We start from the raw sequence: 15,988 nt of genomic DNA, 5'->3' as shown, positions 1-15,988 counted from the left end.
ATCACGAAATACTGCTAAAGTGTCATTCTTGGAATTTATCGTGTTCTTTACTCAAACCCACCAAGTACTTGCTTGATCTTGTCAGGATGTTATCCAAAAACGCATTAACATTAGAAAAATTGGAACCATTAAAATGTGCCGTACATTTAGGAAAACATCCTACATTTTCTGAAGAAATATCATTTTGTGATGTTACTGCGGACGATGGTGTTGTTTGTAGAATTAACTCCCGAACTGTAGTAATTAACACGTTAAGTTACTCATTAGACATATTTCATTAGAAGGTGATGTGCATTGAGTATCAGAACCTGTTTGTTTAGAACGCAACATTTTATATTGAAGAGTTTTAAAGTTCAACAAATACTGGAAAATATTTCAGTTGTACAACACTGTTGATGGTACCTTGATAAAATCGATAAGGAGTAGGTACACTGAACTTACGGGATTTTTACCACACTAAAGTGTATAAGCTGATTATTCTCGAATAATTATAATGTTTTTCATGGACCGTTCGTTATTCGGGAGGAACGTTGGGCTGGCTGTTTAAGCCATATAACACATGTAAGTACTTTTGAAATGGATGTTTATTAATGAAACTTATGGATAACAACAAAATGGTCAGTGTGCTTGACATACATACAACTTGCAACTGAACAGAGATTGGTTATACAATAAAATCAATAACGTGTTTAAAACGATTCTTCGCAATGGTACGGTAAGGTAGAATCAGCCCTTGAGAGTTAGCGAATTGTGCATCTTCCTACAAGTTTCATTAAAATTACTTAAATATTTTTTATATTTATAATTATACGTACCTTAATACGCCCCGTTCTCCAACTGTGAATTCACTCCTATATATAAAAAAAATGTTGCTGTATAAAGTATCAAATTCTATAGGTTTAATCTATAAGTTAACATCTCTCAGCTTGTGCACTAACTGATGCTATTATCCCTCAAATTCATGTACTTAGGGAATATAAGACATTTATAATGTTTATACGATTATACCAAAAAAAGGGTAAATCTTAATAAATATATACATATATATGTGTATGTTCCAGATAAGAACGAATTCATTCTACCTATATGGCGACAAATTTTATGGAGTGTTCTTTATTTATCTATGGTTATTGTGGCAACTGGTGGTAATCTTATTGTGATATGGATTGTACTGGCCCATAAGAGGATGAGAACCGTAACTAATTACTTTTTGTGTAAGTGGTGGTCATAAAAATATTAGTAAGTCTTATACAGATTAGTGTTTTTTGGTTTTTACTTAATTATTTTTCAATATTATTACGTCCTTTGAGTTCCTTTTCTTCAAAATTAGTTGGTCACAGTGATTATCTACTGCCCTATCCTTCTCTCTTTTCTCCTATAGCAGTTAATGTTGGTAGTACGCCAATTTTCTTACCTTTGCTAAATCTGTTTGCATATGACATTAGACATTATCTGTGACAATGTTTTTGTATTATGCAGTGCTTTGATCTACTTTCTAAGTACTGTAGTACCCTTATCAAATTTTAAAATGTTTGGTAGTCTGATAAATTTATTTTGGCAATAGCTAAATTGATATCTGTAACTTGAGACTAATTAACGTAATGGGTAAAATTTGCGAATATACCAGCCATTGTATTTTCTCATTTATCTATCAGTCTATGTCCCCGATATTATCACAGAAATCTGTAAAGCAATCTTTACAAATTCATGTTCATCTGTTTTAGTCAAAAGAAAGGAATGTTTTAAGAAAACGCCATACATTTTTATTCAACTGCATGTAGGTGTTTGCAATATTTTCTCCCTTGTCCAAAATAACAATTGGAAAATTCATTTATACAAGATGCTTCTGAACTAAATAGCAAGCTTACAGGGGGTGAAAGGGCTCTATAAAACAATTAAGTAAATCTTTGGTGGTCCGAGAGTCAACCTGGTAGGATCACTCAGGAAAATACTACATTGCAACGATGCATCTATCAGCTGCTACTTAGCCGCATCCGTGTTGTATTTCTTTCCTATTTTTGTACCCATGTATTGTTTGTTATTTGTTAGATTAGATTAAGTGTGGTTAACAATGTCAACATTTACATCCAGTCTAGAGAAGTTCTTTGTTCTTTTAACGTTGTAAGCTTATGTTATATTACGTACATATGTAGACTCTCGAAGTCATTAGAAGTAGGTCAATGTGTCAATGTCACAGGTTAATTTAGAATAGTATTATTGCATTGACCAATGCGTTAGTTTCTAGATGAACATTTTCCTGAACGCTGGATTGGACCTACGGATCCTGTATCATGACCGACGCTTAGCCCAGTTCTAAATTCGTTTGACTTTTTTGTAAGAGGTTTTATGAAACATCGCGTGTATCAACGCCGATGCAGAACGTTAACAATTTTCACGATCATGTACGATCGTTGCAAATGAAATGCGCCAAATTGCCGACGTTTTTGCGCGACTTAGAAATAATTTTTGTTGTACACATACGTAAGCGTGTATGTATTTACTGATGTTGAAGTTCTTAATGTCATGCCGAGGTGTACTTTAAATAGTACTATAAACTATCAGCGATAATACAAATAGTTACTTACTTATAGGTTATCGCAATGGGCGTCTAAAGGTTATTAGGTGTGGTCGCCTAGTCGGAAGCTATTGATATTTAAGTTTATTAGCCGTTCCACAACCGTCACTGTTTACATTTTACATCGATGTAACCATATGTTACCAATTCATGCCTAGGGCTTTGGGTTGCAATATGGTCCTGTTGTCATACAATTTTTTTTGTTTCTTAATCACGCTGCTTTATTCACCATGCGATTTCCTATTGCATCTAGTTAACACCCTCCAAAGCTTGCTACTTATTTCAGAAACACCCTGTATACTGTATCTCAAATTAGCTCTATTTGGTTTTCATTGTAGAACAAACAAAATAGCTATTCACTTCAGTCCCTAAAAAAGGTAACCTTGTTACCGAAAAGTGCTTCGGTAACAAGGTTAGCAACTAAAAAAAACACTAAAACAAAATTAGTTTTCATTGATCATTTTCAGGTACCTGCAAAACTTGCCATCAGTTCGAGATTTCGATCACTGTTAGCAAATTTTAATAATATGTTTTTGTGGTAATTTTCGAATGTCTGTGTCAAATTTTATGAGGGCGAAAATGTTGAATACTTTGCGTCTTTGTAGTATCAAGTCTTTAAAAATTCTTATCGATGCTTCGCAATAGCTATATTCTAATTACTTCTGTACAACACGTCCCTCCAATAGGGTTTGCTCCATACTTTGCGTCATGTCTAATATAGGGTGTAACAGAAACAAGTACTGAGCTTTGGAAGGTGTTAACTAGCTGCAATAGGGAATCACATAGTAAGTAAAGCAGTGTGATGAAGGGACAAAAAATTTGTATGAAAACCAGAAAAAACAGTGAAGATTGTGTTATGTATAGCAAATTTCAACACGTTACCACTATGTTACTACACATAATAATGTTTAGACACCCATTGCGATAAGAGTTGATTAAATAACTACATTGTTCATGAAATAAATATAAAGGAGACTGGTGTAAATACAAATAAAAAGGAAAGGTCTTACCCCAACTAACCAGAACAGTTTAAAAAACGCGGACACGTGTTTGGTTCACTTACACGTTGTGAGCATTTTCAGTCTTCAATACCAATTAAATTGTTTTCAAAATTAGGTAAATACCTTTCTCACAGGAAAATAATATTTGGTGCTGCACCAAGACAATATTTTTTGCAAGTACATCTCGGCCCCGTCGTCACGCATCCATCAGTCATAGTTTATGTTTATGTATTGTGAAAATTAACAAGCGAATATTAACATCTTATCGATCATTACCTGGAACATAAATATTCCTTTTTGTTTTTTAAAAGACTACCAGGTCCTTTTATTCGGCCAATCCTGACCAGTCCTCGTCCTAGAGAGCTTCGTTTGATAGTTCTTTGGGAGTGGAAGGTCGTCTTGAATGTTATCATCATCAATATCCGATTGCTTTCAAATTCCGCCTGGAAGTACCCAGGGCTTCATCATTTTGTCGACACAGATAACATTTTCATATTTTCCCTTAACACGCCTTTTTGAATTCGGTAAGTCGGCAACGAGGTACCGATCGTTTGGTAGAACCGATTAACTATCATTGGGCCGGCATATCGTGGACGTAATTTGGAGCTTGGGCTGTCGTCAATAGTTTGTTTATCAATGAGTACAAGATCTCTAATCTTGTAGAGTTTTGGAGGTTTGCGTTTTCTATCAAAAGTTATTTCGTGCCGAGTTTGGCTTTCCTCGATAAGTTGACTAGCTTTGGATCTACTGTGGTCCAGATTTTGTTGCTCTTCGGAATCAGTAATTTCGTTTATAAGGGGAGTATCTGACACACTATATGGGCGATAACCCATGAGAAGTTCATTAGATGTCCTTTTGGTATCTTTGTGTATGGTGTCGATCACTGCAAATTGGACCCTTTTGATATATTTGTCCCAATTGACATCGTCTTCGAAAGTGATCAGTCTAGAAGGTATTGTGCGGTTGTACCACTCTAACTGTTCGTTTGCACGTGGTGTAGAAATTGAGTTTTTAATATGTTTTATATAGTTTTTCCTTTGCAGAACTTTCAAAATATCTTGGAAGTAAGTGTACTTCTACGGTCATTTATTAATCGCTTGGGCACACCGTATGTCTGTATTAGGTATGTCCTCTAGGAAATTAATAACAAATTTAGTTTTTGTATATCGCACTGGTCTAGTAATAAGATACTTCGTAAAAGAGTCTACTAACACTATGAGGTGCATGTTTCCGCGTTCACTTTTATTAAAAAGTGCTAGACGATCTATTTGTAATGTTTCAAAGGGGCGTTTTTCCTTAGGGATAGGATACAAATAACCTTCGTTTCTACCACATGTGGGTTGTTTACTGTAAAAACTCGGGATACAACTTGCAATATATTTCGTAATATAGCTCCTCATGTTGCGGAACCAATAATTGTTGCACAAAGCGTCTAATGTGTTTTTAAGAGCGAAATGTTGCCGCATCCCCGTTGGTACGACCCATTGGACACCTCTTACTATGATTCGGTATACGCGACCGTAGCGCAATCCATAGTTTTTTGTATGTATTGTGCTCATAATCGCTTTGTGGTGGTTTCGACAGTACTTCACGGATTAGTTTAATTTTCTCGTCAGTGAGTTGGGCAGAAAGGACCCAGTCGATTGGTTGTATCCTAAGTGTATTTTGTTCTTGGAAGGGTTCTTCCTGCGAGTTCGGTTTCCAACTCAGTGCATCAACATGTTTTTATTTTAAAATTAAATTCTTGTAGCAACAGCTACTATCTAGCAATACGTGGGAGAAGATCTATTTTCGACCAAGTACTTTTGATAGCATTGCAATCATTGAATACTACAAACTATTTTCCCAGTAGGAATATTCTGGTATTTTGCTTCGACATTGGTTGTTTTTCTGATGTCATAAAAAACTGGGTGTAAGAACGAGTCATGTCGTTGAAGCAGAATTCCTCCCAGACACATAATTGAGGCGCCTGTTTGCACTTCGGTGTCTAAATCAGGGGAATATGTTTCTAGTACTGGTCTACTGGTCAATTTTTGTTTAAGGGTTTTGAAAGCAGCCTCCTGTTCTTGTACCCACGCTCAAGAACAAAATTTCCTGTTCCACCGAAATAAGTGCATAATTTTGACTGAAATGTAGAAAATATCCGGTGAGACCAAAAAACTGTCGTACATCGTGAGAGTTACTGGGTGTTCCAAAATTCATAATTGGTGAATATTTGGATAAACTAGATTGCACACCATCTGATGAAATTTCAAAGCCAAGATAATTGACTGAGTTCTGTAAAAAACTACATTTTTGGAGATTCAGATTCTTGTCCAATGATTTGTATCAAGGATTCGAGTTTAGTCAGATTTTCTTCTTCTGTTTTTGAAAAAATTAGAATGTTGTCGAGGTATACTGCGGCCAAGTCACTGTGAGAGGTCAGAAGTTTGCTAAGAAGTCTTTGGAGTACGCTGGGTCCGTTACAGTGACCGAACGGAACATTACTATATTCGTAACGACTGTCCGGAGTAATGAATGAAATATAGGCTTTGGAACCGTCTTCAATCGGAATCTAGTGATAGCCGGACATCATGTCCAGGAGGGTATACCACTTGGTTGCCTGCAGTTTCCGGCTCTGTTTATCTTTAATCCATCTTCTCTGTCAAGATTATCCGGATATTGTGCAATTTCTAAGGCTTACTTTCTAGTTAAATTGTAATAGCCTGACGTTGCGTTTCTTCGAAGGAGATCCTGTGTCCTTGCTTCCAGGAATGTTCTACTAAAGCGAATTTATCTGATTGATGTAACCGCAAATGTCTTTCGTGTTCTTTTTTCCTAGTTGCGATCGTGCGTTTCGTCATGCCTACGCATACCTTGGAACAATCTCCGCAAGGAATCAAGTAGACTGCAAGGGTACGTAGTGTGTTTAGTTGGTATTTGGGGTTTCGTAGTTACTGGCGTATCTTCGTCGTAGGTGTGAAAATTCCATTCTTATGTTCTGTGTTACCCGCAAGACCTTTTATCAGACTTGCCAGAACGGCAAGAAATGGGGAATTCACTGAGTCCAGTCTTAGTCAACTTCTTTATGGAAAATTTCGAAAAGGAAGCTGTACGCAAACCTCCCAAGAAACCGAAGTTATCACTTAGATACGTGAATGTCACGTTTATCATTTGACAGCACGGAAAGAAACATCTACAACACTAGAGCTTCTTAACGGGTAACACAACATCAACTTCACAATGAAAGAGGAGAAAAATTAGCTGATCATCAACACCGCCAAGAAAAATTTGAACATCTACGAACCGTACTGTGAGATAACGGTTACACACGAAATGACATTGAACGAGCAATAAGATCACGCCGTAAACCACGAACGGTGAACAACAAGGAGGAGTCAACCATGATCACGATAACTTTGCAATACATCCTCAACGTAACGAATTGGATTTCTAAGTTACCACATAAGAATGGAATTAGGACGATTTTCACACCTACGACGGAGATACGCCAGTAACTACGAAACCCCAAATACCAACTAAACCCACTACATACGTACACTGGGAGTCTACTTACGGAGATTGTTCCAAGGTATACATAGGCATGACGAAATGCACGATCGCAACAAGGAAAAAGAAACAGGAAAGACATTTGCGATTACACCAACCAAATAAATTCGCTTTAGCAGAACATTCCTGGAAGGAAGGACACAGGATCTCCTTCGAAGAAACGCAACGTCAGGCTATTACAATTTAGCTAGGAAAGAAGCATTAGAAATTGCACAATATCCGGAGAATCTTAACAGGAAAGACGGATTAAAGATAAACAGAGCATGGAAATCAGTGCTAAGAAACTAATTAACGAGGGTGCAACATACCGGAACGAAACATGACGATAATGCAGTACCAGCCAACCGTGACCGCGAGACTAATGTAAAATCACGTCTAAGATTTCACATGAAACACTGAAGATGCCTTCTATTAAGTATGACTAAACATCTGCAATTAGAATTCGACTACGGCAGAAAAGCCCAGAAGCTCTTCATAATCATATACATTATATTCTCATTACTGACACCCAAAACTGTAATGTTTGATTCTGAGGCGGTATAATTGTTTTTTCGCGGGGCTATAATTCAACTTTAGTACTGTCTTTTAAGTTTAAAATTTTATCGTTCTTATATACCATCACATTCGAAAGTTCTGACACAAGGTGTCCTATCATTAATGGGATTTTCTAAATATGGTCAGTGACAATGTCGGCTTTAGTGAAACAAATTAGTTCATCGATTTTAAGTTTGAAATTAGTAACACCAACAGTTGAAACACGAAAATTAGTGTTAAGAACGATATCGGAGTCTTCGATTTGGAAACCTAATTCTTTAACTATTGAGCTTCTTATTATATTTCTTTCACTGTCAAAGTTTATGTATGCTTTAACGGGATGGTTAATAATCCAGACGTCCTTGTAATACTTCCGGTTATTCGCCTGCGTCTATTTTCTTTGATGCTTCATTATTCCTTTTCGAATAGCATTTATCTTCATGGTGGACACGTTTGTTGCAGTATTTGCATATTTTCTAAGTAGAAGCTATTTTATAGTCATGTGACTTATGCGCCTCTTCACCGCATAAGAAGCATCTATTTTCTTTGGAACCTCGTTTGGAAAGTTTTGAGTTAAAGGTAGATGTGGGTTTCTTGTGTGTTTCGGGTTTGGTTGTTTGCTGGATATTTTTCAGAAAAGCAAGTGGGCTTTCTAATGACTGATGATGACCCGCTTTCGCTGTACGTCGAAGGATAGCGTTGTCAAGTCCTCCAATTATCCACAATAGTGAACAACAACAGCTTAGCGAAAAAATATTGAAGGATACTTTTCATGTTTTTGTTTCCTTCATGCTAGCATCTCGCCAAGTAAATGGAAGTAATTAACCTTAGGTGGGAACGTTAGTATCAATCATTATTTAATTTCCTCCAATACGGTTGGTAATTGTTGTGTTTCAAACCACTTGGATGTTAGTCCTTTCAATCGTTTCGCTGCATTGAAAGTGGTGACTTCACCATTCAAACGATAAATTCTTTTTAACTGATCCACTTTTTCAATCCACTTGCTAATGGTCATTTCTGGAGTCTCCAGGTCACGAGACGGAATTAACTGTTGTCTGTCTGTAGAACTACCTCCTGTCTTATTAGCTAATCCTCTAGCTTACTCAGCTGTGGCTGCTGTGAGATGAAGCATTTGTCCATTCGTCACTATTGTACTGTCTGATGATAGTGGAGCGGTATCAATTACCAATTTAATATTATTTTCATCGTTAGAATCTAATATTGCAAGTATACGGCGAAGAGATCGTGGCTGCTGACGAGACATTGTTGTGTTTTATTTTTCATTAATTCGGGTAAATGGTTCCAAGCACAAAAGTATTACACCACAAATTATCACTTTCTGAACGACCCTCGTATATCGTCACTAAACTAGTTCAAGTTTTATGATACTTTTTTTTAAAGTGTTTGTACACACTAGACTATCGTGATTTATTAAAGTTAATCAATATCGACTAGAGTTAGCAATAACTTATTATCTGAAAAGAATAACTTCTGGTTTCCCCAAAGCAATAATTCTTATTATAAGCCATAATTGGCTCAAAGTAGATAAGGCAATAATCTTTTTCAAATCAAATTCAAAATTAGCTCCTAATCCATAAGAAAATAAAAATGACAACGGGCTTTCGGATGCGTGGCGACAACCGATTATGAAATTGGCAGGAAATTAGTCAGGTTCATATCTAAAGAATGAACAAGTTACAAGTAAATATCTGTATGTTGATTATAATTCGTTTATGTGGGTCTAAAAAAATGGTAATTTTGCTCCACAATTCAACCACTAATTGCAAACACGGAATACCACTCCTGAAAAGATGTACGGTGAATTTTTGAAAACAGTTACTTTATTATTAAAATTGTTCAAATATTAATAATTAAATAAAATCAGTCAGGTAATGGTACGTGTTCGCTGTGGTCAAACTATAAAACAAACTTGTAGTTTAATACATTTGGAGAAAGCCCTCTATATAAATATACTTGTACGAGTGGTAAACAAACAAATAAAAGAAAATAACCTCTGCTTACCATTTTACATATTTTTAACAAATCAAATAAACCCCTCGGGGGAGCTTGCTCCCCCTTCTCACGTTGATCATCCCTCGACCTGACGTACCATTTCTTGCAAACTATTTGGGCCAATTTTGGGTTGCGTCCACGTTATTTGGCAATGTCCTGTAAAAACTTACTTTAAACGAGGTCAATTGGTGTTAGGACACCACCCCTTTTTTAAAGGCAGTTGGGTACAATTCTGGGTACTAAGTCGTCCCACCCCCTTCACAGGAGTCTAGGGATGTTTCTCATCATCCCCGATCGCCTCCCTTCGGAGGTGTATATCAAAGAAATTTCACGGTAGGAACTTCCGGGAATGTGAGCGGATACGTTTTCTGAGTGGTCGTCACCACCCCTCACAATAAATATTTAGTAAATGGTTATATGACTCATAAAATGTATCTCTCTATCTGTCGCGATGTGTTGTCAAATATCAAGTATCATAATGATAAAAATGTCATAATCAGTTATTCAGTAATTTCATAAAACACACGATTGATAATTAACTTCTTAAATGAGCACCTAATGAAGATTTTACTTGCGGCACCTGCCTAATTCACACGCCAAACCAGTACAGCTGCACCAAGATGAAATAAGAGGACTACCTGGGGATCTCATCCTTTGAAACGGATTTTTCCCAGGAAACCACCATGATAACTGAGGGTTGAGAGACCTCTAGGTTTGGGCCCATCCAAACCTTTAAGTGTTCAATGGCGAAGGTATATTATATTTGTCCAATCAACTTATCTTCGTTAAGTCATACGCAGGTTTGTGGTTGTCCTGTGTGTATTGCACTTTATTGTATTGTACTGTTAGGTTGATATAATACATAATTATGTTACTTTTCTAAAATTTGGTTTGTTGGTAAAAACTAGCCTACTCGTATCTTGAGCTTGAATTACATCCCAAGTGAAATAAACACATTGTGTTTGTTCAATTTTAAGAATTTATATTACCTATTAAGTGGCAAATATTCTAGTAATACCAGGAAACAAGCAATTCTTATATAAATTTTTATTTTAGAATTTTGCATGTTCGTGTAACTNTGTCTATCTTCGTTGAAATAGAATTCTTCGCCATTTAGTCTCAGAAGGCGTCTTCTTAAATTCATGTCAAAATCGTATTTTTGTAAAACGTCCAGCCCAAGAATTACGTCATCTTCAATATCTGCGACAAGCACTCGATGGTCAAAGACAATCTTACCGATTTCAAGTGAGACATTAGCTTCGCCATGAACAACCGCTTTTTCTCCGGTAGCCGTACGCAGAACCCACTTAGTTGACACGACCTGGTTAGAACCCTCTAAACCGCTTCCTTGGTTGATTTGGCTAGCTTCGTTGAGTGTACTAGATGGGCCAACATCCCCTTCGATTGGTTTTGTCTTTCCATTAAAGATCAATTCTTCCAGCACTTTTATATTCTCTTCTGTTTTTGAATATTCTTATTAAATTTTTCTTCCCATTTATTCTCCAAACTTCTACTGTTTTCTTCCGATTTATTTTCCAAACTTTTATTGTTTTCTTCCAATTCTCGTTTCAAGCTTTTACTATTTTCTTCCACTTTATTTTCCAAACTTTTACTGTTTTCCTCCAATTCACGTTTCAGACTTTTACTATTTTCTTCCAATTTATTTTCCAAACTTTTACTATTTTCTTCCAATTTATTTTCCAAACTTTTACTGTTTTCTTCCAATTNAAATATTCTAGTAATACCAGGAAACAAGCAATTCTTATATAAATTTTTATTTTAGAATTTTGCATGTTCGTGTAACTAAAATTTTAGAATTTTCTACACAGAACTTGGCACCTATATACGTAGATCTTAATCCTTTTGTCTGCGAAGTAGACAACGACGCATATTCGTAATATTGAACTTGATTCTCATTTCACATTTACGTTTTTGATGGGATTTGTAAAACTACTCTGTTTCCCTACGTTTACGCTGTAAAGATTTCTTTTTGGTGTTATTTTCCATATTTTCGTACTAATTATATCAATTATATTTAGTTCTTAGATTTTTTCATTTGCTTACGCCTAATAGTCTACCTTGATGCCAAATACTAAGGTTCTGAGTCTACATCTGGAAGTGGGTTAGGTTTTTAATCTATGAACCAGTCAGTGAGTGAGTCAGTCAATCATAAAAATGCCGATATTGAAACGTTAATAAACAATAACTGTTTACACTAAATTTATGAAATTTTAGATTCTGGACAAGCTAAGGGGCTTTAATAAATATGCCAAATTCCATGTATGTAGGTTAAATAGGTTTCGAGTTGTGAAGGGGTCAAAAGTAGCTCGAAATAGTTCGGCTGCTGCGTCGCTATTTTTTTTTTCTTTGAACTTGGCTGGACACGCTGCCGCGTATCTAGATTTTATTGGTTGTAAGATAAATATCCGATCTGATGGGATATAAACATTGACAAAGCTCTTATACAAACTAGAATGGCTGGATCGGCTTGAGAGTGTCGATGACCTAGGGAACCCGACCATAGGTTTTACTATAAAGGGGAATTCATAAAGAGAAACCAGACTAGGACAAGTCCCTCAATGAAGGTAGCAGCTTCTTTAGTTCTCAGCGTGGCAGAGATCACGAGAATCGGTACGACATTCTGGTGCCGAAGACAACGGAAAACCACCACATTATGATATTCCAAGTGACACAAACTGAAACTCAAATGATGGCCTCCTTTAGGGTAAAGCACTCCAGACGGAAATTAATCCCTCATTCGGATGTCCGGGCTGGGACTACCTGGGGGTATATCAGCAAGTTGCAGTAGGGGAATATGTAATATTTCACGAGTCGGAGAATGAAATGTTAGAACCATGAGGCCAGCAGGGTAGTTAGAAAATTTGAAAGTTTAGATGAGTAGACTAGAATTACATATAGTGTGCATTACTGAAGTCCATTTGCTAGAAGCTGGAGGCTTCTGGAATGGAAACTTTAGAATAATACATTTAGGATCACTGAAAGATAATTTGGGGGTAGGAATTGTAAAACGTAATAAAGCAGGACAGATTGTAGAAAGCTACTTATAAAAGAGCGATAGAATAGCGATTAAATTAAACTCGAAACCGGTAAAAATTTTAACAGTGTAGGTCTATATGCCTACATCATCTTACAATGATCAGGATGTATAAGCGGTGTATGCAGATATAGAAGACCTGTTAAATTTAGTGAAAGAGCAAGAATACCTAATATTTATAGAAGACTTCAACGCAGTTATAGGTGAAAGTAAAGGAGATGCAGTAACAGGTTCTTTTGGATTAGGCAATATAAGTGATAGGGGAGATAAACAAAAGTTAAACGTCGCAAATACTTTATTTAACCATTACGTTAGGAGGCATTAATCGTGGACGATGCTAGGTGATTTAGGCATATAGCAATTAGATTATTTACTTCTCAGGCAAAAAGTCAAAAATCAAGTGAAGGACTGTAGGAGCTATCTATCTTGATGTGGTATTAAAAAACTTAAACAACAATAAGGCGCCATGTATAGATGGGATACAGGCTAAAAGTTTAAAACATGTAGGAAAAGAGGTTCGTATGTTTAGGCTAGTTAGTAACATTTATCCGGCGGGAAAAGTCCCGGAGGATTATAAACGGAACGTGGTAGTAACTGTACCTACAAACAATGGCGCGGATAGGTATCAAAGATTGGGAACAGTTAGCTTAATTTCCCATGCGTCAAAAATCAAACGAGAATTGTACAGAGAGGGATGGAAAGATGGGCGCGAGAACTATTAGTAGATCAATTTGGGTTTAGAAAAAATGAAGAAACGATGAGGCCTTTATAGCTTTACGGGTAACAATAGAAGCAACGACAAAAATAGGAAAAGGTCCATACATACCATTCGTAGATTTAAAGAAAGCTTTTGACAATGTTAAATAGGACAAAATGTTACATATACTTAAAATGTAGGGATGAGATACAGAGGTAGAAGAGTGATGCATAGTTTGTATAAAGTAAATGATTATATGACTCATAAAATGTATCTCTCTAGCCACCTTTATCTCCCTCAAGCTCTTCTTCTGAAACAGCTCCATCTCCCGTCAAACAAGAATCCGTGCGTCCTATGCCATCCCCATCTGGGGCTGTGCCGATTCCCACCACCTACAAATTCTTTAATGCACTTACATGCGAATTTTTCGTTCCGCACTCAACTATTTCTGGTTCATCAGAAATATCCAAGAATTAAATATTTTATTTTCATAAATGTCAGGGAAAAGTGGCCATAGCGGGGAGATAGTTTTGCTTATAGAAACTGTTATTAAAACTAAATGATTTTATTTGACGGTATAGGTATTAAATAGCAATTTTAATTACACGACTCAATTTTATCATCAATTGTTTCTATGTGTTAGGTCATTAAAGAGTATACAAAAAATAGATTACAAACATTAAATGAAACTATGTAACTAACTATAGGATAAAGTTAAGTTTTTAATTTTATCAATTATATCTGAAGGATTTTTTATTGTAGGTATACCTAGGTTGAAGATTTACGTATTCTGGAAGAATTTGATTGAGATACTTTCACGGTTTGTAAGCAGGGCTTCCGATGTACGATAGGTACGATGGGTCCTAGTCGATGAATAGTTTTTGTTGATGCTTTCATTTCCTTGAAACGGTAAATTTCGTCGGTAAGAGAAGCTTATATTTCGCAAGGCTATTTTTAATTAATTAATTTATTAATGTTAAACTTATTTAGAGGATATCTTCAATAATTCTATACTATCACGGTTTAGGAAAGTGTTCATCTTGTATGACTACAGAATTTTTATTCGTATATAGGGAACTCTTTACCACAATAAAAATTACTCTCTTTAACAACCAACTAGATTTAGGTAACTCCCCGATATTAAATCCTTTTTTGTTTGAACGTAGAATCCCCAACTCTATTTAGTACCCATGCTTGGGTAAAAAATACGGAAAATTAATTTTCTGTGTAGTTGCTTATATGTGACCCGTTGCTTGCTTTTATCCTACATTTCATAATATTGGTATCGTAATCGCGATTGAAAATGTTAATTTTCTGTGGTAATATGTGGAATGTGAACGTTAAATATGGTTTCCTACAATCCTTTTCAGAAATCATCTTTATCCTGGCCGACCTCAAAACGAGACCGACTTGAGCTTTTCGTGTGAGAGTTCACTTTATCTTGGTCATTGGACTAAGATTTTCTAATGTATTTTGTGATAAATGTATTTCGGTTAATTATTTTCAGATTTGTACCACGTAATGAGACATTTGTGTCATTGCTTTTATAGAGTTGCTTTATTATTGAATTTTCGGTTGGTTTTATTGAATAAGTTAAAGTAATATTGAGTTGCCCTTTTTTCATTTTAAAACATTAATTTTGTTATTAAATTCTTGATTCATTTTAAGTCATGAGTATTTTATTTTGTTCTTAACTGTATAGTATCTATGAGGTTTGTGTGCTTGAGCTTGGAAGTTTTGTAAATAATTGACCAAATTACCTAACTAATCCGTATAAGTATGTATATTTTCCCAATGTTTATTCCCCTTGAGCTCTTTTTTAGAATTTCAAGAGTATTTTTCGCCGTTAAGTACTGAACGAAAATTTCCGTTTACTTATTATTTATTTATTCTAATTGTTTAACCTTAACATTGTCTAAATTTAATCACCATCATTGTTTATCTTGCCGTGTGGTACTATTTAATTGATTATTTGTTTTTTTTTTTATAAATAGCCCTAGATTAAGGTGTCTTTTATACTTGGGGATATGGGTTTCCAATTTCTTAAAGCACTTACTTGAAGCGACGATTTAACATGGAGTGTGAACATTTTTAGATATTGTAATGTTCGTGGGATTAACAAATTAAATTTTCAGAAGAAAACTATTTATTTACACTAATTACTATTAAACTTAAAAACACTACTAAATTATTACTAAACTTCGGTAATTATTCTATTTATTTACACTACTGTTACTATTCACTGTTCTATTTATTTCACTTCTATCACTGTCAATCTATCTCTTGATTCACTTCTGCAACGGTCAATTTATTTCCACTTTACTTTGGCGATCGTCTCTTCCTTTTTATACTCCCTTGCCTCCTTTCGGGAACATTCTCCAGCCGTCCAGAGAAGTCTCGTTTTCTTTGAACGGTTTAATTGCTTTCCCGGAACGCAGGTACGACACACACGTTTACAGATACGGCGCACATGAAGAAAAGCGCCTGCGGCTAGTCGGCGAATCGATAAGCCGCTCACACACACGTATGCCCGATCGCACACAATCACGCTCGTGGTCGCTACA

The 15,988-nt window shown here is 35.8% G+C and overlaps 1 protein-coding gene across 6 annotated transcripts in view; it reads left to right on the top strand.

The window, feature by feature from the left end:
• The window catches only part of LOC108740371 (tachykinin-like peptides receptor 99D), a 239,604-nt gene that overhangs the window by 176,830 nt on the left and 46,786 nt on the right, over positions 1-15,988 (top strand). For 4 of the 6 annotated variants that reach the window (XM_018474664.1, XM_018474665.1, XM_018474667.1 and 1 more), the window contains one exon: positions 1,062-1,214. The exons of 1 other annotated variant lie outside the window; for it this stretch is intronic. In XM_018474664.1, the coding sequence (XP_018330166.1) occupies positions 1,062-1,214 (153 nt within the window). Of the gene's footprint in view, position 1; positions 562-1,061; positions 1,215-15,988 lie in introns of those variants that run through there. One more of the 6 variants, XM_018474669.1, reaches the window with a different exon arrangement.

The sequence above is a fragment of the Agrilus planipennis genome, unplaced genomic scaffold (genome assembly GCF_000699045.2).
Source record: "Agrilus planipennis isolate EAB-ADULT unplaced genomic scaffold, Apla_2.0 scaffold75, whole genome shotgun sequence".
Lineage (NCBI taxonomy): Eukaryota > Metazoa > Arthropoda > Insecta > Coleoptera > Buprestidae > Agrilus > Agrilus planipennis.
This window is presented reverse-complemented; position numbering and strand designations above follow the sequence as displayed.